Consider the following 25,336-nt stretch of genomic DNA (forward strand, 5'->3'; position numbering starts at 1 on the left):
CCAACACAATCAGTTTGTCATTGCAGTGACAATCTAATTTAGGATGTAGAGTATTCATTCAAATTTTCATGATCAATAAAGTAATTTATTCAACGTGATAAGCCAGATTGTTTTTAGCTTAAATATTGCTTTTATTGTCTTGTGATTTTTTGTTGACGGTTTTCTGGCAAACCTGAACATAAATAAGTCAGTGTAAACATACTTAGTTTCCTTTACTTAAATACCTTGCTGATGCAAATCGAGTTGTATTTTGTAAATTTGTGCATCTACATACAAGCTTTTAAAAAATCTGTTTTACAATAGTTCGCTAACAGTGAACTTGCACAATTACAATCAACTTTAAAAGATAAACTTAGTAATGGCTGTATTTTTTTTATTTTCTAGTGGCAAAAGTTAAAGAAAAAGGAGAATAAAGCCAAGAGAAAGCAATAGAAGAGTACGAGAACAAGAATCAAATCAACTAAGACAGACTCACATTGATGATCATTTTTGATGTGAATAATATTATGTTGAAACAGTTTATCAGTTTGAAATAAAGTATGTCATTAAGGATGCAAAAATACTTATCTCAGGAAATCATTTAAATGAATCACTTTTGGTTAACAATTCCCTTACGAAGCACGTTATCTCTCAAACGAACAAGCATTTCTTTATGTTTAAACAATGTCAGATGTCCACGTCATATCTATGTTTGCCGTGTCGTCAACAGAACGCGTTATAGAAACACACAAATACTCAACTCCGGCAATCGCGGTGCAAATGATTTGACAAAATCAACCAAATAAATCAAACTGAAATGAGGTCTAAATAAAAATCACAAATGAATTCATAGTCCAATCATATTGTTATTGCAAGACTTAAAATTCCATCATGTACAAACTCATCTTTGGTCAGAAATCAGCATCATATTTTTTTTCAAAGAAATGTTGTCATATTCTTCCGCTATGGTACGACAAGAATGTTATGCTGTGAATCTGTTAACAGATCATGCATCAATTTTATCATTAATACAATATCTAGACAATATTATTCGTACGATCTTCACGAACATATTGTTTTCTCAATTTACTTTTCTCAATTTTTTTATATAATTTTATTGATAAGAACCATTTGACTGTGCAGTTTTGACCAAAAACCAGGTCGCGTTTTGTGTTTCTATAATAATAGGGCCAACATGGATGGTAGGTCACACAAATCTGACCTCTGTCTAGTGTTAAATAAGGCTGAGTGTACTCGGCATTTAAAGAAACAAGAAATGAGGTGTTAAACCGGTAAATGATTAAAAACTGACTTGTACAGAACACGGAGAAAAGAAGAACAGATAAAACAACACGAAAATGCGAGAGAAAAAACCCTCATGGCAAAAAAGCGATTTAATCCTGAGACGAAAAAGAACTGGTAAGCAGGAAAGGTAACTACTGATACTAAGAGAGAGAGAGAAAGAGAGAGAGAGAGAGAGAGAGGGGGGGGGGGTTGGGGGGGGAGGTTGGGTGGGCGGGAAAGTTAATTTAGAACGGAATAGCAGCTATGCCGACTGCAACTATTATGCGACATTTCGAAACGAAATGTTTTGTGTGTGTGTGTGTGTGTGTGTGTGTGTGTGTGTGTGTGTGTGTGTGTGTGTGTGTGTGTGTGTGTGTGTGTGTGTATGTGTGTGTGTGTGGGTGTGTTCCAGTGTGGGGTAGATAATAAGGACAATAGCACAGAAAAGCCATCGTGTTCATTATGTCCTGCGTCTTCGGGGATTCGTTCGCTTGGACAGCACAGCTTAACTGAGATCTAGACATGTTTCTCTCATTAATTTGTTCTCAAAAATATAACCTTCCAGTTTGGCGTTCATCTAACCCGAGTTATTTTCCCTAAAGGGCGAAGTGAGAGGACAGCTTTAGAGCTGTCCAGTGTCACGTGGTTGACACATCTTCAGGGCTACCTCACACACTCTAAACAAAACTATGTGTAACCTTTTCACAGTTCATCTGAACTGATTGTTCGAAGAGGGTGAAATGAGAGTACAGCTTTGGAGTTTGCGAGCGTTCGGTGATTGATACATCCCACACTTTAAACGCTAAGTCCAGGCCGCAACTGACACAGTAGGCACCCTCTACTCCACTCCCTTGTCTTCAGCCCCCCCCCCCCCCCCTCACCCCTTACCCCAACAAAAACCCTGTCGCCAAGTCCTTTCACTTGCAGTCTGGCCCGTCTGATAACAGCCTGGTTACCGCTTTCCTCTCGCCGCGGCCATCTTGTTGCCCGGAAATGGCGGGGGTTACCTCCCCTGTCACAATGTTATCGGTCGTCTGCAGGGAACTGAAGGGGGGCAGGCAACTCTATCACGTTTCCTTCATGCAGTGCAAACAGTTTCAATAAAGACCCGGGAGTTAATAATCTGGGAATAGAAAAGCGAAACTCTGACACAAGGGTTGGCTGGGCGGCTCACGGGAGATCCGAGGCTGCATGTCGAGGGCTACTTGATCTGTGTGTGTGTGTGTGTGTGTGTGTGTGTGAGAGTCAGTGTGTGTGTGTGTGTGTGTGCCGTGTATGCGCGCGCGCGATAGTGTCTGTTTGCCCGCCATGACTCGTTCAATGAGCCATCCATTTTTTCATCACTAATCTGCCGTCTTGAGTACATCCTGGTCAGTCTACGGTCCCCATAGCAACTAACTGCTGCTGTTTACTGTATTTTGAATTGAGCGTTCTGTAAATGGACACTACTTTCTGTTTTTAAGTCTGAGTAACTGCTGTGTCAGAGAATAGGCCTTTTTTCCTGCATGGTCGTAATAGAAATACAGGTCTGCCTTAAAATGTAGCGTTGTAGTTAGGCCCAGGCCCACATATTACCTTTCATTACCGAAGACAAATAATAATTTGGTGGTTTTTTTTTAATGCTCTGCTAATGGATATCTTTTTTTAAAAAGATTGATTTCAGTCACAGTCGAAATTTCAAGCGAAACCTACCAAAACGGACAGTCACAGCTTACTGACTAAAAATGACCTCAGTTGTTGCACCAAGAAAGCGAAACGCGACTTACAAAAGTAATATTAGTCCACTCAAAAAAAGGTCGAATTCGGTCTAGGAAAGCACAACGTGGCCAGTCACAGCTGAACCTGCAATTTATCACTTATTTTACACAGTTTCCTCAAAGACTCAATGAACATCATTGGATGTGAGTCCCACAAGTAACATTCTATATATAGGAACAATTTGTAACAACGTCTAAGCTAAAGCCGTATTATTCGTTCCTGTAAAGATTAGTACCATACTGCATAATAATAAAATTATTTTCAAATAAGATTAAGCTGAAGTAGGCCTATCATTTCTTATAAGCAAGGATTCAATGAAACACCTTTGAGCTCAACCAAGATACTCCTGATACGCGTGTATTCTTTTCTGAGAGGACTAAACTGAAACACCTTAGGGCTGAGCCAAGATACTCACCTCCTATAATTTTCTGTAAAGTGAAACACCATCGAACTGAGCCTTTATCTCAGTAACAACTTCCCCTCAAAGCTGACACTATCGATTCCTTTAGGCCCAAATGAATTCTGCAAAATCTTACACCCCGACACAACAATGAGCGGGCGCTGGCGGTTCATTGTCTGGCGATTTCCTGTCCGAAAGGATATCATCCGCAAAGGGAAATAAAATAACCGGCGAGCCAGGCGATGCAAGAATTCAACGAATGCGAGCCTAGCGAGCAGACCGCTGACGACATGGGACATAATGAAGACTATGGCTTTTCTTGTCAAAGGGCTAAGGTGTGTGGGCTAGAATGAGAAAGGAGACATTGGAATTACACGGCCCAGACTCGAAATTAATGACGGGATCACAGTTTAAAGGACACTGCAAGCCGAGGCGTTCGCAAGGCTAATAATACTCTTTTTTAAACCTGTCATCGTAACAGCACCAAAAACGAAAAAGTTTGCTACTGCTGCGCTACGTTTCTGTCAAGTGATAACAATTAAAGTGTATCAGCTGCTAAAGTTTGAACAAGATATGAAGGGGGGGGGGGGGGGGGGGAGGAAAACAAGTTTACGCTTTGTCATGCAGGGGGCCATGACCTATAATTAACATCCGCGAAATCATATTACAAAGAAAAAATGCATACAAAACAAAACAAATAAACAAACTCGTGCTTACGAGCCATGTGGGTATTGCGGGTGCTCTATTCAAGCGCGATCGACAAAAACAATATCAAGCAGAGCTTAACTTGTGACAAAACAAAAGCAATCTTTCTGTTCTATCTAAAGCACATCATTCATTGTCCAGCTGTTAAGCTATATCTAAAGACACAACTGTTTTCCTATTATAACTTTTAAAATATTCTGAACTATAAACCTTCTTTACAGAAAGAAAAACAAAACAGAGAACCAAAGTCTGTAAGAACATTTTTTTCTTCTAAAAACATATAATGCGTTCGCATCGTAATGTGAGTGGGAAAAAGTCCAACAACAACAGAAGCAACATTATGTACGGTATCTCTTTATACAACATGTTTACATACAAAAGAAATAAAACTGTACAGTCCAGAATACATCAGCAAAGTTCCTGCTAACAAACATTCGGTATTCAACTTGGCACTTCATTAGTTCACGTAGACACACCGCACATACACTCCACGGTACACATAATTTAACAAGCATAATCAACACAATAATATACTAATCTTGTTTTATCCGTCATTGTGACTATCTTTTTAATTTGTACTGGTTCGGACATTGTAATAATTATACGCTCGTATTCGTGTCTCTATTGTTTTTCTTTTCATTAATATATCATGATTCAATTTAAAAAAAAAATTCACAAGCATAATTAAGAATTGTCTAAACTTTGTTTCGTTAAAGGTATTTATTCTGATCTGCATATCACTACTCTTCAACAATTAAAGTGCATTGTTAAAAACAAACTCTTACAGGTCGATCGTGATGTTAAAAACAAACTCTTACAGGTCGATCGTGATGTTAAAAACAAAGAATGTTTCTTTTACTTTAGCGTGATTCTTTATCCAATGCAATTTCTGCATTGAAGAAGCACTTTGTTGTGTAGCCTTAGCTGTTCCTGTTATTCTTCCCGAAATCGATCGATTTTTTTCAATTTCCATTATCGCGTTATTTGAGGGCTTTGTTTACTTTCCATCAAATGTTTGGGCAGAAACAAAGTCTGTCACGATCCAAAACAATCGTTTATCTTCTTCCGATTACAAATAGAAAATATTGTCAAAAGAACTAATTTAGTACACACACGGAAATAAAAAAACAAACACACTATTTAACTGTCATTGTTCTTTTCCAACCAAACAATAATCAGACAAAAATACAATCACGAAAAACAACATCCGAACAGTCCAGACACACACGCATGACTCGTTACATTAATTACACATTTTTGTCATAAGTATTCCAATTACTACACTTCATTGTCTATTGCAGATATTTTCGTACTTTCAATTACCAATTTTACAAATGGAGAAATAAAAACCGCTACTCGTTGTAGCAGGTGCTTAATTAGCCAAAATTCTGTCTGATGCGAAGTCGCCAGTCTCCTTATTTAGCCCCGTGTGTGGTTCGTCGTCACACTGAATGAATCTCAAAATGAAAATATTCACTCTTCTCTCAGTTTGTGATGTCAGTTCCACGGGGTTATTCTGAAGATAGATACGAGGCTAATTCTGGTGATAGCCCCAAAGTCCGTTTTCTGTGCCCACCAATGTCGTTTTATTTAGAATCTCCCACGTTTTTCACGTGCAGTGATAAAGATGTTTGTCTGTGCGCAGTGTCTTGCAAAGTCATTCTGCTCGCTCCACGACCAAGAATAATACACAAGACCACCAACAGAGCTCTCCTCACTGTTCAGTCCTGTAGGTGCTCCTGTGTTTTTTACCTTCACAGACATCTTGTCCTTTCATTTCTTTTGCAGGATTATTGTTGTTCTTGTTAGGAAAACATCACGACTGAGGTTGATGGCACTATATGATCGTTTGCAAAAACAGGGACTTGTCAACAACAGTCACAGGTCGTTTGAAACAGAAGTCCCACCACAACTGGTGTATCTTGGAGGACTAGGTCAAATCGGAATCGTGGCAATCTTGCTGAAAGACGGCTTTTCATCTCATCTGGGCACTCTGAAGTTAGAATTCTCTTCATTCGTACGAAGTTTCCCGTCGGAAAAATGCCGAAGAAGGTCGTTTAAAGCTATTTTACAGGGTAATGCGTTTCTGACTCAATTCAAAGTGTGAGCCCCATTGTTTACTGCTTTTACCAGAATGCTCACCCATTTCATATAAACAGCAAACACTTTGAATGGTCTCGCCATCCGAGTCCAACTGTCTCGTGTGCATGACAAAGTCTTAAGTTGAACAGTATACACATACGCTAAAACAGTCAGTACATTTCAGAATTCCGCCTAGCAGTTTGTGAAAGGACAGTTATTTTCTTCATATGTCCCTTTGGCGTTGACTTTATTCATCTATTGCTGACAGAACAAGAAGACCGTATCTTTGTCTAGAGGAGTGCACATCCGACAGGATCAGAATTAGAAGCAACTGCAGTTAGTGCTTCGTGCCTTCAACACTCTCCCATTTGCAAAAGTCCAATAAAACCGCTGTCTCAGACCGAAGTCCACACTTCTAAAAAGGTAGAATGTTTTCCTCAGCATACCATCGACGACGAATCTCTCGAGACCGAAAATGAAGAAGTCTCGCTAAAACCGAGACTGACACCACACATTGTCTTGCGAAAACGGAGATTGAAACCACACAAGGTCTCGCAATTTAACCGAGACTGACCAAGTCTCAGAAAACCACTCTAGGTCACGCACACGTCTCACGAGACCAAAGAACAGAACACTGACATCATCATCTCACGAGACATCAGGAGGAGGGACGAGACCTGAACACGGACTTTGAAATAATCACTGCAGTGAGGCCCAATCCCCTGTGAAATCAGGAGGCAAAGGGGGCCAGTTCTTACAGATGAATAAAGGGTGGCGATGGGGCAGGGGGTAATATAATAATATATTATACGGGGGTCAGTGGACCTCACAAGTGGGGAGGCGAGAGGTAGCTGGAGTTGCAGTCTGTTTTGCAGCCATCGCTGGTGGAGTCGTCATCGAGGTCTGAGGTGCTCTCCATGTCTTCAACCTGTTCCTGCTTCTTCTTGGCCGTCGCCATTTCTGCCGCGTGCTTCTTCCTCCACTTGGTGCGCCTGTTCTGGAACCACACCTGCAAGCAGACAACGTATAAGATAAAGTCTTAATCGAGGACCCTATCAGGGCCGGACTAGGCTAAGAGGAGGGGGGGGGTTGCCAGTGGGGGTCAGGGGGCAAAGCCCCCTGAAGCTGATGGGTAGGTCATATTCTGAGATAGGAAAATGGTCGCTCCTTGCATGAAACGGCATAAAATAAACAATAATAATAAATTAAAAAAAATAAGTGAGGTACATGTTTAGGCTAGGGGGGGGGGGGGGTTGCGCAACCCCCATAACCCCCCCGGTAGTCCGGCCCTGCCTATACAAAAAAGTAGAGGCGATCTTCCGAATCATCTTCGAGAAAGTGACGTCACACACTAAGACATTGTCAATGAATCAAGTAGAAGTTGTTTCCCGAATAAGTCCCGTAAAAGTGACGTCACCAACGTAGTGAAAGTCAAGGACAAAAAAAAAAGAAGAAGAGATTATCTCACGAAACATCTTCAAGAAAGTAGCGTCAACACGAAAAGAAGAGTAAACATTTTGAGATTGATTCATGAAGTGTGAGGTGGAACCTCACGTGGAGCCTTATCGGGAAATCGCAAAGGAACAATGTCTGGGCATGCTCTTCCTATGTCGGATTTCCCTCGGCCAATTTACAATGACAGAAAGTAGACTTCTAGGTAATTGTGTATGTTGTTGAATACTTGCTTGTTTGATTCTTTTTTGTAATCTGGATTTCACGCTGTGAACAACAACAACAAGAACAACAAGAACAACAACAAGAACAACAAGAACAACAACAACAACAACAACGAACAACAACCAACAACCAACAAACAACAGAGAGAGAGAGAGGGGGTGGAACAGAGAGAGAGGAAGAGAGAGAGAGAGAGAGAGAGAGAGAGAGAGAGAGAGAGAGAGAGGAAGAGAGAGAGAGAGAGAGAGAGAGAGAGAGAGAGAGAGAGATAGAGATAGAGAGAGAGAGAGAGAGAGTGAGAGAGAGAGTGTGTGTGTGTGTTGTAAGTGACTGAGCAGACACGCAGATCGTAATAATCATTCCGAAATATACAGGTACCACACACGAAAAATAAACACATAACCACCATACCAAAAATCGTCTTCACGGCATATCCCACCCGACAAGCACATAAACACCCCAGAAGCTCCAATAATCCATTACGATCGCCGCGAATCAAAAACACCCCGGATGCGATTTTTACGACAAAGCTGGATCCCCGCTTAGTCAGCAGAGTAGAGTAGCTGCGAGATCGCGTTGTGCAATAAAGTAACGGTCCTGGAAAGAGCCATAAAGAGCGTGGTGAGTTATCCGCCCCTGGGTTCCCTCCCCTGCCCTTTCACCCGCTGCTCACTTGTCACGTGATCAGCGAGCGCGTGCAGCACGTGCGGCAATGTTTAGCACGTCGTCAAAGCGAGGCCTCTGGAGGCACCCGACTCTTATCCGTGACCTTCTCCTACACATGCTCTTCCGTGTTCTCCGGCGGAAGTGCTGGTCGTGCATCAAACAAATCACAATGTTGGGAACGCCAGAAAAAGCGATGTGAACATTGCCACTGTATGTAATCGTGGGTATTATTGTGTGGGCTGCTCACACATGAGTTACATCCTATTGGGGGTTTCCTGGCTGTTTCGTGTGATTCCTACCCTGTTGTCACTCCCATTCAGACTTTCCGTCTTTTGAAGTTGAGTGTGCCAAATATCTTACATCACTTTTATGTTTGTAGTCGGTAGTTTTTGCGTGTGTGTAGATGTTAAAAGTCTCAAACTGAAGCTCAACTAAATAGTACATCTATTTAACAACAAACCAATTAACTTATCATCCCTTGTCTACATTGAAAGGGTCGCACAGAAAGCGTGTTCTTCCTCAACAACGAATCCGTTGCATCAGTAGCTCGGCTAAAGTTACCTTTATCTTTCACAACCTTTTTTTCTGTTAGAGGACGGACTGGGTCGGGTTGGGTGGGGTTGTGTAGAGCAGTTTTGGTTCTGAAAATAATTGGTGAATTCCATTTCCGGAAATGCATAAACGTGAAATTTGTATGTCTCGCGTAACAAGGCTATCCGGACCTCTGTAAGTCCTCAGTTCACCCTTTCACTTCATTCACTACATGTAATACATTATCACTGTGTTTTCCCCCCTATGGGTGGAGATAAGCGTGAACATCGCTGAATCTGGACTTTTTGCATATCCTAACAGATAAGTAAAGCTACCATAAACTAAATAAAATCTTGAAGATTGACAAAGATAAGAAAAAGCGACGAGACCTTCTTCTTCTTCTTCTTCTGCGTTCATGGGCTGTAACTCCCACGTACACTCGTGTTTTTGCACGAGTGGAATTTTACGTGTATGACCGTTTTTACCCCGCCATTATGGCAGCCACACGCCGCTTTCGGAGGAAGCATGCTGGGTATTTTCGTGTTTCTATAACCCACCGAACTCTGACATGGATTACAGGTTCTTTTTCGTGCGCACTTGGTCTTGTGCTTGCGTGTACACACGAAGGGGGATAAGCCACTAGCAGGTTTGCACATAAGTTGACCTGGGAGATCGGAAAAATCTCCACACTTAACCCACCAGGCAGCCGCGACCGGGATTCGAACCCTCGACCTTCCGATTAAGAGGCCGACGTCTTACCACCCGCACAGCGCCCGTCTACGACGAGACCAAATCTTGACTATTGAAATCTTGACGATTGACTGAGACAAGTCTAGGTAGCGCGTGTACTAATCATTTTACCTTGACGATGGACAGATATACGAGAACAGGTATTGTAAACTACACCAAACCCTGGCGATTGACAAAGGTAAGTACAGGTAGCGTAGACTAGTACAGGGTGACACAAAAAAAACAGAGCCCACCAAAAGTTTAATATTTTCTGAAATAATCAGCCGATTCTTTTATTTTTTCAGGTGAGCCAAGCTGAAATGATGTTCTAACAGCCCACCAAGTTTGAGCTTCAAGATGTCATGGACAACGGAGCATAAGACATTTATAGTCGAGGCCTATTTTCGGTCGAATTCTATCCAGACTGGTCAGCCGCAGATGTGACCCAGAGTGGTCCCCCTATTCACCGGACTTGAACCCCCCAGATTTTTATCTGTGGGGGTACCTCAAGGACAGGGTATATGGCAACAACCCCCAGACCATCCCTGATCTTAAGGCAGCAATAACAGCAGCTGTAAGAGCGATCCCACATCTGCGGCTGACCAGTCTGGATAGAATTCGACCGAAAATAGGCCTCGACTATAAATGTCTTATGCTCCGTTGTCCATGACATCTTGAAGCTCAAACTTGGTGGGCTGTTAGAACATCATTTCAGCTTGGCTCACCTGAAAAAATAAAAGAATCGGCTGATTATTTCAGAAAATATTAAACTTTTGGTGGGATAGATCTGTTTTTTTTGTGTCACCCTGTACATCAAACCTTGACGACCCGTGAAGAAGCTTCAAGCCGATCTGGTAGTTTTGATGAAATTCGCATAAAGGCGTGTTGAATACAGTCATAAAGATGGTAAACCGTCTGAGACGGTGATATGAAAATCACATAAAAGAACGGAGCCCTGGCTCGTAAACATCATCCAGTGTCCGTGAAGCCAACGACAGAAAACTGGCCCCTCTATCATGGCGGAAAGCAAGGGGGATAAATCATGGGGCTCAACTCGATCGTTTTGTCATTTAGGGGCCGAGGATGGGGATTTAGCGCGAAAACAGAGAGTAAATATCAGTAAATATGCACCTCGGCGGCGCGCTTGTCCGGTCCGGCGCAGTCACGATGCCTCTTCCTGTCCTGTCCTCGCGTTTGAAGCGGGCATCAATTAACATCTTTGTGTCTGTCAAAACGGTCGCGATACGTTACGGCCACTGCAAGTCCGAATAAACGTTCAATACGTGTCAGCCCCCCTGCGGAAACAAGGGATTTTCTCCAGATTTGGTAGGGATTTTCTCTTTGCCTTTTGGTTGTTGATATCAATGCTGTTCATGCTGGTTTTTCGGGCTTGTGCTTTGTGTCCTTATGGAGGGTGAATGGATGCGTGTTTTTTTTTGTGTGTGAACAGTGGTTCGGTGCGGAAAGGCTGACTCTGGAGACGAATTGAGCTGTATTAAGGTTTTTATCAATCAGAAATGGCTGCATTTTTGAAACACACGAAGACGTGTATTACAGACACTGACGGTGTTCGTGACATGCACTAAAAAAGGATTGGTAACAAAAAGGGATTTTCAGTGTTACTCTCATGTAAACTTTGATTCTACCTCATGTATGTATCGGTTCATTCTGATGGCAGTTTTTTATGGGCAGTCAGTGGAAAGTCTTTTTTATTTACGGTAGAGCTAACAGCTGCGAGTGAACGATTTTCATGAAAGAAAAATCTATCAAACATGATCAAAGAGAAGGCATTTACAGTCTCATGCATCAGCTCTGGCAGAAATCCAAAGACGAGTTCATTCAGTCGCGGAGAGTTTACACCTCAATCACCATCGGTGACCTCCCTTGACTGTAGCGCTCTCTGATGGTGAAGGCGCGGAGTGTGTGGCGGGCAGGAAGAACGCATCATGGCGGCACACATAAACTCGTCAAGTCATTCCGTTCAGGCGAGTCGTGTTTCACGACGTCTCCATTTGCTCTTTATGTCATTCGCTCGGTGCGCCTGGATGCGACTTGGAAGCCAATTGCAACACCTATCTGCATAAAAGTTATGACTCGCCAGGGCGGCTCACTTTCTCGGCTGTGAACAATAGCGAGCTCCTGCAAACAATGAACCAACTGGTGCTCGGTGCATCAGTTTAAAATTACCGATCGCGTGATAAAATAAAACGAGATGTCGGGTGTATAAATTGAAGTGTATCTGGTGCACCGAAAAAAGGTCTTTGTTAACATCTGGTTTCGACAAAACCCTGCCTAACTTTGTCCACCAGGATGTTGTTCGCCAATGCAAGTGCACAGACGACAGTGTGAATACAGGTACAGGTCTGTTTCTGCTGCTGTCCTGGCCCACCAAAAAGATTGCAGCCCTGGCCAACCATCAAAGCAGATTCAGAGCCATCGGAAAAAAAACAACGAAAGAAGCACACACGCGCGTACGCGCAAACAATGTTAACGCAACAGATCGAAGGTGTGTAGGGATAGAATGATGGGGTGAGATTGGGTGGTGGCACTGGCGGTTCAAACAGGTGTGAAGACAGGATCAGAAGAGGAAGAGGAAGAAGAAGAAGAAGAAGAAGAAGAAGAAGAAGAAGAAGAAGAAGAAGAAGAAGAAGAAGAAGAAGAAGAAGAAGAAGAAGAAGAGGAAGAAGAAGAGGAAGAAGAAGAAGAAAACGAAGAAGAAAAAGAAAAAGAAAAGAAGAAGGTCACAAGGGGCTGACAGAGGAGGGGAAGATGCGGAGGAGGAGGACGGGGAAGGCAGTGAGTGCGCTGCGTCCCACCGAGGTCTTGCACTGCATGGGGGGCACCTCGCGGACATTCTTCCTGCCGGACTCTGCCCGGCTCCCCCAGCTCTTCCTCTGTCTCCAGGGCTTAAACCTCCACCTTTACGGCCCCTCGATAGTCACTGCCAGTTTACGCGGCCCTAAAGGCCCCGGGGGGAACGGGCGATAGATGTTAAAAAGATAATGGTGAGAGGTCTTTTATGGCGCGCAATGCTAATTCAGAGCAACTGGCTGGTGGTCACTGGGAGGGGGGGGGGGAGGGGGGAGGCTTGGCGGTGTGATCATTGCGTCGTGAGTTGAACATCCGTTGTAGTGTCATCTGGTACGTAACCCCCCTCCCCGCTTCCCCCTTTCCACCATCTCCCTTCATTTTCCCCTTGTCTTTTTGTCTTTTTTGTGAGACACACTCGGTTTAATTCCTCGTTCGCACTGATGGGACTCAGCGAGGACAAGCTCACACGAGGTGATGAACTTTGTGTGTGTGTGTATGCGGAGGAGGGGGAGGGTAGAGAGAGATAGAGATAGAGACAGAGAGGTGCAGGGTGAGGGCGAAGGTGAGGCGGAGGGAGGCAGGTGTGTGTGTGTGTGTGTGTGTGTGTGTGTGTGTGTGTGTGTGTGTGTGTGTGTTACTGTCAGCAGCAAAGTCACGTCGGTCGTCCCAGGATAGTTTGAAGACTCTCAGGGCCGTGTTTCGGTGCAGTGCGACATACGTTGTCTTCATACTGTTCAGCAAAGAACGAAGCCAATCGTAGTAAATGTGCATCCAGAGATTAGGATTTGGGTATTAAAAGCGCTGGGTATCATTCGACCTGCCTTACCATAATTTGTACACAGCATGCATCAATCTAGTGGAGCTACCTACATGAATTACGTTACACTGAAAGCATGAGGTGTTGAAACACTAAAGAGAAGATAGCAATCATCAGAAGCACTATTTTCTTAATCAAGGCTGTGCTATCAACGTCCCTGAGTACAAAGAGTGTTGACTAAATGTTACAGATATGGAAGAAAACAAGTATGAGAAATGAGGTACATGAGCTGATGGAAGGTGTTTAAAAAAAATTAATCTGAGGACTGCAGAACATATCCGAAAATTGCCAAAACGTGAATGGCAACTAAGGCAAATTTGCCGACGAAAATTCTAGCGATATCCCTTGGTCCTTGATCAAAAGAAAATCTGTCCACAGAACAAAGCAAACACGGCAAGGAAACCGAGAAAACCACAGCAAGGAAAATAAAATGTTTCTTTATTTGGTGTTTAACGTCGTTTTCAACCACGAAGGTTATATCGCGACGGGGGAAGGGGGAAGATGGGATAGAGCCACTTGTCAATTGTTTCTTGTTCACAAAAGCACTAATCAAAAATTTGCTCCAGGGGCTTGCAACGTAGTACAATATATTACCTTACTGGGAGAATGCAAGTTTCCAGTACAAAGGACATTTCTTACATACTGCTTGACTAAAATCTTTACAAAAATTGACTATATTCTATACAAGAAACACTTAACAAGGGTAAAAGGAGAAACAGAATCCGCTAGTCGCCTCTTACGACATGCTGGGGAGCATCGGGTAAATTCTTTCTCGTCCCAACCAATATGGGACTCCCCCTAACCCGCGGGGGGTAAAAAGAAAAAGGCAGAGAGCGTGAACATCATAAGCACAAAGACAGTGTCGCTCGCTCTGCCCAGAACGCCGTAAATTGTCGCTGGGTGTTCTGTGTGAAAACATTGATGACGTGCCGAGATGTCATTGGCGGAACGGAGCTCTACTCAGCGCCGTCTGGTGGTGCGTGGCAGGCGAAACAACACAAACGGAACCGCCATGAAAATTCCTGGGTTTGTTGAAACAGCTTCACTACAGTATGCTTTCATCTTCGGCACCTTGCTGTTTGCCATTACTATTTCAGGGTTTGGTGGAGAGAGAATGGGGTAAGGCACGAACAAGGGTAAAGGAGACAGTGTCACAAGATTTTAGGCTATCATTGCATATGTCATTACAATCCCCCAAAATGTCTGTGTCCATTTGAGTACGTTTTACACGTATTTTACTTGTTGTACGTATGCTCCTTTTCATGATGACTTTATTTCTTGGAGTCGTCGAAGACCTTATGATGACTTTATTTCTTGGAATTGTCGAAGACCTTATGATGACTTTATTTCTTGGAATTGTCAAAGACCTTATGATGACTTTATTTCTTGGAATTGTCAAAGACCTTATGATGACTTTATTTCTTGGAATTGTCAAAGACCTTATGATGACTTTATTTCTTGGAATTGTCAAAGACCTTATGATGACTTTATTTCTTGGAATTGTCAAAGACTGACTTTATTTCTTGGAATTGTCAAAGACCTTATGATGACTTTATTTCTTGGAATTGTCAAAGACCTTATGATGACTTTATGTCTGGGAATTGTCAAAGACCTGAATAAAATGTTGTTTAAACCACCAGGACCTGTAAATGCGACCGGATGGGTAGAGCATATGTTGGAGCTTTCAGAACTGCTGAGCCTTACGATACCAAATAAACTGCGCGAGGAAGGCTCAGTGTACTATAGAGGTGGGACTATAAGAGGCCGGATACGAGAGAAAAATTGAAGGGAGGAGTGCTCTAAAAATGTGCAAATGTTTTCCCCAAAGTGAAATTCTTTTCACTGCATGAACTCTCGTTAGCCACCTGGTAGTGGTGATTGACATATGTTAAAACTGGAAAATGACAAAATCACGACATTTGCCAAAGAAAAACCTAAAAATGTCAGAGAAACAGCAAACCTGCATGTTGTGCTACAAAACAGCTGTGTATGTAATCTTAATCATAACTTGTTTACACTTTGTGGACAAAGGTCACTCCAAGGTCATATTAAATCATAGTAATTTAGCAAACACTTGTCCCCTGGAAGTAACACGAAATTGTGGTTAGAACACACAGCTTTCGAGCGCAGGAACTTTGTCAATGGAAACTAATCTTGATGCTTACGAAAGTTCTCAGTTTTCAAGCGTAAAAGCCGTTGTTTTCCGTTGTATCGAAACAAAACTCAAAACGGAAAGCTTGGAAACGAACTCCAAAACTGAGGTCTCAGTAAATCAGGGCACGAATGCACTCACTCACACACACACACACACTCTCTCTCTCTCTCTCTCTCTCTCTCTCTCTCTCTCTCTCTCTCTCTCTCTTTCTCTCTGTTTTTGTCTGTCTGTCTGTCTGTCTGTCTGTCTGTCTGTCTGTCTGTCTGTCTGTCTGTCTGTCTGTCTGTCTGTCTCTGTTTCTGTCTGTCTGTCACTCTCTCTCTCTCTCTCTCTCTCTCTCTCTCTCTCTCTCTCTCTCTCTCTCTCTCCGCTTGTCTCGAATACAGTTTCAAAGATTTCATATTGTAATTTTCCCTTATTTTTTCTGGAGCCTTGTCTCTCTGCGCTGCGCTCCATCTATCAACGACAACAGCAGTTATAGCAAACGCCAGGGACGAGTGCAGCCTGGAACAATGAAATAAATTGTACACTCTTCTTTTTTTTCTTCTTGATTCTCCATCTTCTTGTTCTGCTTTTACAGCTTTTTCTCCCGCCATGATAAATTTGTTTTTGTCATCTCGGTCTCCAATACATGCATAAACTGGTTCCTGTTCCGTTTTTCAACTCAGAGCAAGCAACGGGGGTGGTCTCCCCTGAGTCTGTCAATCTTCAGACCGGGGGATAGAGACGCAATCGGTTCGTCAAAAAAACAACATGGCATTTTAACAAGCAGTCTGGTTGAACGCTTAGTGGCGCCATTGCTGGCAAATACTACACACATCATGATGTACTTTGGCATCATTTTTATGAACACCGGTGAAGCAGAAGCTATTTCTGGAAATCTCATAACGGCTCACCCACAGTCTAAGGCGGACAGGCAGATGGGCGATCGTATGTGCATGCGCAATTGCACGTGCACACATGCTGACAGACTGACAGACGCACATGACTCCTTAATATTAAAGAGCTCGGTGACTAAAAAAGAATTGTAGGACATTTATTCATGTGTGTGTGTGTGTGTGTGTGTGTGTATGTGTGAGATGGAGGTGTTCAGAAAGGGGGCAGCGATAACTTGTGTATTTTTGTCTGTTTGCGCTTGCTTTGGCCAGCGTTTATTTATTTGATTTAAAAAATATTCAAACCTCCTCTCCCCTCCAAGCTTATACAGCCCCTTCTCCTCCGCTCAGAACCTTCACCCAACCCCTACCGCCCCACTCCCAACTCCCCTTTTCAGTTCCTCCTTCTTCCAGCAGTAAAACACATTGCCACATGCGCTAGCTAGTTGTTTTGATAGGTAGGCGCAAAAAACAAGACGGGAGGCGTCAGTAAATCAGAGAGATCTACAGAGTGTGCTTGTCGGACTCGCAAAAGGAAAATACGACAGCGTATATTTCTCTCTTGCCAGACGCTTAAAACTACAGCATGTACAGCTATACGCATACACAAGTCTTCTCCCGGACGGAGGGGGGAGGAGGGTATGGGGGGGGGGAGAGGGAAGGGGGTGTATCCATTGACCCGGAACGGCAAGGATCGGGGACCACACGGGACGAAGCGAGGACAAACATGTCTTAGGGGACACGTTAAGATCTGCGTTCCGTCTCTGTTAGATCTACCTCCGCCTCTGTGAGATCTACACTCGCCTCTGTCGGATCGCTTTCGACCCCCTCAACACCTCGGCCGGATGACGTCGTAATTGGCTCGCAGGGGACATTACTCCCGGCGAAAAGAGCTTCCAATGAAGTTATCGTTCATAGAAATGTGCTTTCTCAATTTTCCGATCCCAGATACCATCGAGGAGCGTATCCTTGCAAGGGCGAGTTGTTTTCCCAGCGCGTTTTGCAGCCCCGACTGGGAGATGAGACTCCCCGTGCGAGGGGCTTGTGAGGAAAGATGTCTGCGGTTGGTAACCCCAGCCCTGGGCCTACCAGATAGACACAATCAGACTACAACACAATACGGGTTGTGGTAGATGCAGCACCTAGCATTATAACCACGTCATGTTCCAAATAGACGCTATAGAAATATTAAGTTAGCATAGCATAGCTAGGTGCAGTCACGTTTAAAGACGAGGTGAATTCTGGTGCGGTATATCCTGAAGGTGTGAAAACCACTGCACAGCCTTACAATCGTGCGTGAGGTTTTGACCGAGCATAGGAATATTACTGAACTGTGTTACTTCTTCTTCTTCTTGGCGTTCGCAGGGACTGTGTTACTTGTGTGAAGAGGTAATACACATAACCTAACATCCAGGGACTAATATGCACGTGCAACCTATATTTTACAAGCTTTGTGTGCGACAGTGGAAGAAGAAGAAAAAGAAAAAGAAGAGAGAGAGAGAGAGAGAGAGAGAGAGAGAGAGAGAGAGAGAGAGAGAGAGAGAGAGAGAGAGAGATACGAACGTTTTCTTGGAATTATCCTCATGGATCTTTCCAAGAAAAAGGAGGGGGAGGAGGGGGTGGTTCCTTCTCCTTCTTTGCGTTTCATTTGAATAAGGATAAGCAGGTGGTCACGCAATGACGCCAACACGACAGGCCCCTATGCTGTAAATGTCAGCCTGTGGCAAGGAACGCATTTGAATACCAAAAGAGCCAGATGGAGTGAAGGCAAATGGAGAGTGCAGCCACAGAGCATAGAAAACCAATACAGGCTCGCACAATCATTGATAGAAATCTGCATGCGGTTTTATAGCGAACAACCACTGGTTTTGTGACATTAAACTGCGCCCACATTAGCTACGGCAAATCTCGCTCAGAACTGATAGAGCCGCGGTGCCCCCCCCCCCCCCCCCCCCCTACCCCCCACTTCATAACTGAGACAACCACAGATCGAAGGAATACCAATCAAAACCTCGTTCCGCGGTGCCTTTCTCACAGGGCGGGCTAAAGTGATGCCATTATTTCGGCATCCGCCCAGCCTGATTTCTGTTTCAAGAGCAGCTCGTAGGTCTAACAAGGTTACATTTGCACGGGGCCCCGCCGCCCAACAAACGCCGAGTTGTCACCGAGGGGAGCCGAGCGTGAGGCTCGTGTGAGATCGTCACTTCCCGGCCAGCGTCGGGCGACCAATCCCAGAGAGTGACAGCTCGTGCGCTGCGCGTGCCCGCTCATGCGTCGTCCGGGTGTCAATTTCTGGCCAATGCGCCATGAAAGGGGTTGAAGAAGTCGGCCGGAATCGAACTTTATCACCGAGAGAATGAAATTAATATAAACGGGGTATAAAATTTCATTAACAAGAATTGGATGCGCGGAGGAGAGAGAGGGAGCGCATTGGCACGAAAAGACGCTCGGGCGAGGCGGACTGACTAGACGAATTGAGCTTTTCCCTGCACCGAAGCACTCGTCCAGGGAAATAAATTTTCCCCCTCAATGCCTTTCTGGCCTGCGCACCCGGATCAGCTCGCAGCTAACGACGTTTCGCGCATGCCCATTGTTTCAAGCGGCTTGCGCACGTATGCGCGCGACGGTGTGCGCGAGGGGTGCACGTGACTTCATGCTAATGTTGCATGGGGCGCCAACAGCTTGGAACGAACAGTCGAATGAGGCTGCTTTTGTCCCCCCCCACCCTCCCTTAACAGTCAAAAGATCAGTCGAGATTTATCCAGATATCTCGCGCCGCCAAAGCCCTGAAAGAAAAAGAAGAAAAAAAAAAAAAAAAAAAAAAAAGAAGAAGAAAAAAAAGGGGGGGGGGGGGGGGGGGGGTTAGAAAAGGCCTCCGCGGATTAGGAAACAAAACTGTCGTTAGTGAGATGGTATCCAAACCCACCCCATTATCCCGCGCTCTCTGTGAGTGGCGAAGCGGTCCCAGGAGGCCCCCACAGCTCCTAAAACCCAGCGCAATTTGTTTTGTGTCGGCGACGTCGCGATATGACAGTGCCTGTCAGCCTGTATCGATCCGGGCTTTTAATCCCTGACCAATGGGAGACGAGCTGCGGCGATGCTGTTCTGCTCTGGGAACACGCGGTCGGAAAGAAAGGCGGTGCGGGAGGTAAGATTGGGGAGGGAGAGGACACAGGAGGAGAGGGGGAGGGGAGGGGGAAGACTTAGGGTTTAACGTCCTCTTAGACCAACTGGTCTATATTGGGACAGGTATTGATAATACGTTGAAGATATGGTGTGATACTTTGATTCGAACAAGCCCGCTGTGGCTGTCTTCTTCGACACACCAGCATTGGGTTTGTCTCTTCAAAGTATCGAAATACGATCATGATAATCGGAGACGAGAGATGATGCATGCGTGTCTTCGTATTTTCCAAGCCCTGAGACTTTCGCTGTGAACGTGGGATCTTTTTCGTGCGCATGTGTGCACACGGGGGTGTTCGGACACCGAAGAGAGTCTGCACAAAGGTGACTCCGAGAAATAAATCTCTCGCCGAACGTGGGGATCGAACCCACGCTGATAGCGACCAACTGGCTACAAAGCCAGCGCGCTACCAACTGAGCTACGTCCCCGCCCAGGGGGGGGGGGGGGGGGAGAGAGCGCGCAAGTGAGAGAGAGAAAGAGAGAGAGAGAGAGAGAGAGAGAGAGAGCGAGAGGGAGAGAGAGAGGATTCCATTGTGGCGAGGCTTATCCTCTTCATTAGGGGTCGGAGAACAGGACCAAGCACAAGTATACGAAAAATGAGAGATAACTATCTTCGCACGACACGTCCACAATCTTTCTGACATAATTCAAAGTTGCTGGAGTCGTTTGTTCATAGTTTAAAACAAAACCCACAAAAAAACCAGCATGCCGACCTTTAACCTGGGTATGCTATGCACAAGGCAGCTGCAGATCTAAAAAAAAATTCGCGAGGTTGTTATATTCGATCATTTGTCTTTTTATTTTTTCTTCATTGATGAAGTCATGATTTCAACTACAGTTGGACGTTTCCCTGAGCCTCCGCCAACACCACAGGACAAGTCGCCCTCTGGAAGCGATTTTCTCTTCTGTCTCGCGCGAGACCTGCGTGGCCAAACAAACACCGTCGCTGCGGCTATCTTTCACCAGACTTTGTGTCTCCCAAGCTTCCTTTTTTCTTCCTGCCATCTTGAAACGTACTCCCTCCCTGACCCCCGAATAAAAGGAAAAAGAGAAAAAGTTTGTTGAAAGAGTATTCGTACAAGCAGGTCAATCTTGCTTTAACAGAAAAAAAGCTTGGTTTGAGCAATTTACTGCTTTCTGTTTTCGTACACTCTTCTGCCAAAAGATCACTGGTTTGTGCAAGTACAGATGTTTGGTTTGTAGCTGAAAGTTAAAGCTTATCATGCTTTGTGCAAGTACAGATGTTCGATTTGTAGCTGAAAGTTAAAGCTTATTATGCTTTGTGCGAGTACAGATGTTTGATTTGTAGCTGAAAGTTAAAGCTTATCATGCTTTGTGCAAGTGCAGATGTTTGATTTGTAGCTGACAGTTAAAGCTTATCATGCTTTGTGCAAGTACAGATGTTCGATTTGTAGCTAAAAGTTAAAGCTTATCATGCTTTGTGCAAGTACAGATGTTCGATTTGTAGCTGAAAGTTAAAGCTTATTATGCTTTGTGCGAGTACAGATGTTTGATTTGTAGCTGACAGTTAAAGCTTATTATGCTTTGTGCTAGTACAGATGTTTGGTTTGTAGCTGACAGTTAAAGCTTATTATGCTTTGTGCTAGTACAGATGTTTGGTTTGTAGCTGACAGTTAAAGCTTATCATGCTTTGTGCTAGTACAGATGTTCGATTTGTAGCTGAAAGTTAAAGCTTATCATGCTTTGTGCAAGTACAGATGTTCGATTTGTAGCTGAAAGTTAAAGCTTATCATGCTTTGTGCAAGTACAGATGTTCGATTTGTAGCTAAAAGTTAAAGCTTATCATGCTTTGTGCGAGTACAAATGTTTGATTTGTAGCTGACAGTTAAAGCTTATCATGCTTTGTGCTAGTACAGATGTTTGGTTTGTAGCCGAAAGTTAAAGCTTATCATGCTTTGTGCAAGAACATATGTTTGATTTGTAGCTGAAAGTTTAAGTCTATCTGCAGCTGCCTGAAGTGGGTGTGCGTGGAAGTGTTTCTTGTTGTTTCTCAGCGTGCATTAACTGCATCAACCACATTGATGTGGTCATTTCTCCGTGAAATATTTGATCACAGTGAGCCCCATTTCAAAGCGCTTCGTGTTGAAGGCTGTCGCCATGTTTTTTCAATAAGTTCTGAAAATTGATCTCCACAGTGCTGTTTGTTTTTTTAATAAAGTCTGTAAACCTAATTTTCTATTAAAAAACTTCCTCTGTGATATTTTTTTATTTTTTTACATTATTGGTGGTCTTAAACAAGCAGTTCCAACGTTGTGACGGAAAACAACCGCCAACCTCATCCGATGGCTACATTTCTCTTCTCAGTAAAATAAATCAAAAACAACAACAACAACAACAACCACAACCACAACAACAACAACAACAACAACAACAACAACAACAACAACTACATACACACTCACGCAAAACCACACACACACACACACAAAACGTAGAGAATGGGTCACCAACGATTTGCAACGTATCGAACATTCTCTTTGGCATAAAGGCCCGAGCAGGAAAGCCAGAAAACAAACTATCCCCATTCCCCCACCGCTCATAAACACGAATACAGGGTGTTAGGGGGTTCGATCAGGGGACATCACTCACAGGTAATGTGTGTACCGATCACGTGCAGCTGCTACATTATCCAGAGTTCTCTGCCGATGTGTCAACATGGCGTACGCTCTGGTGAGTTCCCCGGCTGTAACTCTATTTGTGCGCGCGCGTGTGTGTGTGTGTGTGACTGTGTGTGTGTGTGTGTGAGTGTGATGTGTGTGTGTGTGTGCGTGCGTGCATGTGTATGTGTGTGTGAGTGTGTGTGTGAGTGTGTGTGTGCATGTGTGTGTGAGTGAGTGAGTGAGTGTGTGTGTCTGTGTGTGTGTGTGTGTGTGTGTGGTCGCCTTTGATGGCCCAAAAGGCCCGTCAAATAAATCTCACAAATTAGGTTATCTGCTCTCTTTCTGAGTTGTTATATTTCAAAAGCAGTCTTGTATTTGAGATCTGATACATTTTGTCGGAAAAAAACCCACCACAACCGAAACAAAAAAGCCTCGAAAACAATGATATTAATGATGATAACTCTATAATGTACCAACTTTTTGTTTTTATACAAGTTCAATATCACCGCATTAAATAAAAAAGTAAAAAACAAGTCGCGTAAGGCGAAATTACTACATTCAGTCAAGCTGTGGAACTCACAGAATGAAACTGAACGCACTGCATTTTTTCACAATGACCGTAGTCCGCCGCTTGTGCAAAAGGCAGTGAAAGTGACGAGCCGGTTCAGCGCGGTAGCCTGGGGATATCAAACCCAGGAACTCTCATGTAAAATTTCATAAAGATCGGTCCAGTAGTTTTCTCTGAATCGCTCTACACACACACACGCCCAGACAGACAGACAGACAGACAGACAGACACACACACACACACACACACACACACACACACACACACACACACACACACACATACACACACATACACCACGACCCTCGTCTCGATTCCCCCTCTGTGCTAAAACATTCAGTCAAAACTTGACTTTTACTAAATGTAAAAAGAGAGAATAAAATACAGGCATACAGGCATAATCATATTGGTCATATTGCACGACCACCATTTCACCACAACTGTTGCAAACTCTTCCCCAAGCAAACACGTAGAAACAGTACAATTTATTGCAGTGCGCTTTACTCTGGGCTTTCATGCTACTTGACATGGCCGCTTAAAGTCGTCCGTTGACGCGAAAGGAGGGCTAGAAGTGTGCTTCAAGTGTGGACATTGCTGAGATATGGGCGACTGGAGTGGCTCATTTTCTCGGCTTGTGAGTGTTCTTATTCTACACACGACAAAAACAAATGGGGAAAAAAAAAATTGAAATCGGCGCCAGAGAAAGGTGAATTGCAGCGTTTTTGAATATAAGCCTATGTATTGTATAGCTGCTTGAAGTAAAAGAAGTGATTTGTTTGTTAGTTACGACCAAAGGTGTTTTTTTTTTGTTTTTTTTTAATATTCAGTGTTATTTAATATTTACCTTAGTGTGAACAATAAATGGAGTACGTTTTAAGAAAAAAGAAAAAGAAAGAGGAAAGAAGAAATGAAATTGTTTTTCCTTAACAGGACGGCACAGGACATAACACATTTGAAAAAAGGAGCAGAAATCGAACAAACGAACGAGAGAATCTCCGTCTAAATGGACTATTTGCGATAAAACAAAATAAATAAACCTTAATGAATAAACAAATAAATCAAACAGTCGCGCTGACAGTTAAAAACAAATTTCTGGGAAACCCTATCATCCAAAGAAACCAAATTAGTTCAATCAATAAGTATTAACAGTTTCTATATATATCTGCTACTGGTGTATATGCCTTGCCGTGGCGTAGCAGCTTGCGTTCCCTGATGATCCAAAGAGCTACGCCGGCCTGAGCCTTCATAGTGCTCCTGGCAGGTGTAACCACGCCGGACAGGTCTGAGGTGAATGGGGCCAGACTAAGTATACACCCTGGCCCTCCAGGTGGGGGGTTGTGCGAAGGGCTAACAACTCATCCATGGGAAAAAAGTACTCGTTACAGAAACGTCAACAAGAGATACAAGGAAAGCGTTTGACAGCGTTGACCGACAAAGCCTCTGGAAACTGCTGAGACATCATGGAGTGCCGGAAAAAGATCACCAACATCATCAGGAACTCATACGAGGGTTTGACCTGCAGAGTAGTCCACGGCTGTCAACTAACAGATGCCTTCCAAGTGAGAACAGGCGTGAGACAAGTATGTCTACTATCGCCTTTCCTGTTCCTACTTGTGATTGACTGGGTGATGAAGGCATCCACAGCCCAGAAGCGGAACGGAATCCAGTGGACACTCTGGACACAGTTGGATGACCTGGACTTTGCAGATGACGTGGCCCTTCTTTCCCATACCCAACAACAAATGCAGGAGAAGACCAGCACTGTGGCCAACAACTCCGCTCGATTTGGCCTCAACATCCACAAGGGGAAGAGCAAGGTCCTTAGGACCAACGCAACAGCCAACACGACCCCCATCACGCTGGATGGTGAAGCACTGCAAGAGGTAGACAATTTCACCTATCTCGGAAGCATTGTCGACAAGCAGGGTGGCACGGACGTTGATGTTAGAGTCCGGATTGGCAAAGCAAGAGCAGCTTTCCTTCAACTGAAGAACGTATGGGCATCAGCAGACCTGAGCATCAACACCAAGCTCAGGATTTTCAACACCACGGTGAAGTCAGTCTTGCTGTATGGAGCCGAAACCTGGAGAACTACAGTTGCCATCACAAGAAAAATCCAGACCTTCATTAACACTGCCTGCCTCAGAAGAATCCTCCGAATGAGCGCTTCTGCTGGAAACACGCTTCTCCGGGTTTACCGCTAGGTGGCGCACGAGAATCAGGCCTGTGCTCCAGCGGCGGGCCCGCAATTTCGCTTCGCTGCTGAAGGGTAACACAGTCGTGTCACTGACCGGGACACAGCGGCAGAGATAATATTTTGCGGAAGAATGCCGAACAAGTGTTGTGTAGTGAACTGCAACAAAGCAAAGGGATTTAAGTTTTCCAAAGATGTTGAGAGGAGAAAGCGATGGATGGTTATCAGGCCACAGTCATATTGTCTGTGTGCTTTGCGCTTTGCAACTTCAGAAACAACGTCGTGTCTAAACATGCATAATGT

General features: G+C 44.1%; 1 protein-coding gene across 1 annotated transcript in view; it reads right to left on the reverse strand.

Moving 5' to 3' along the window:
• Positions 1-2,119: 2,119 nt before the first annotated feature.
• Positions 2,120-25,336, reverse strand: part of LOC138982922 (homeobox protein Nkx-6.2-like) — a 62,722-nt gene continuing 39,505 nt past the window's right edge. The window contains 1 exon segment of the mRNA XM_070356318.1: positions 2,120-7,217. Within this exon segment, the coding sequence (XP_070212419.1) occupies positions 7,035-7,217 (183 nt within the window). The 3' untranslated portion in view covers positions 2,120-7,034.

Source organism: Littorina saxatilis, linkage group LG12 (assembly GCF_037325665.1).
Source record: "Littorina saxatilis isolate snail1 linkage group LG12, US_GU_Lsax_2.0, whole genome shotgun sequence".
Lineage (NCBI taxonomy): Eukaryota > Metazoa > Mollusca > Gastropoda > Littorinimorpha > Littorinidae > Littorina > Littorina saxatilis.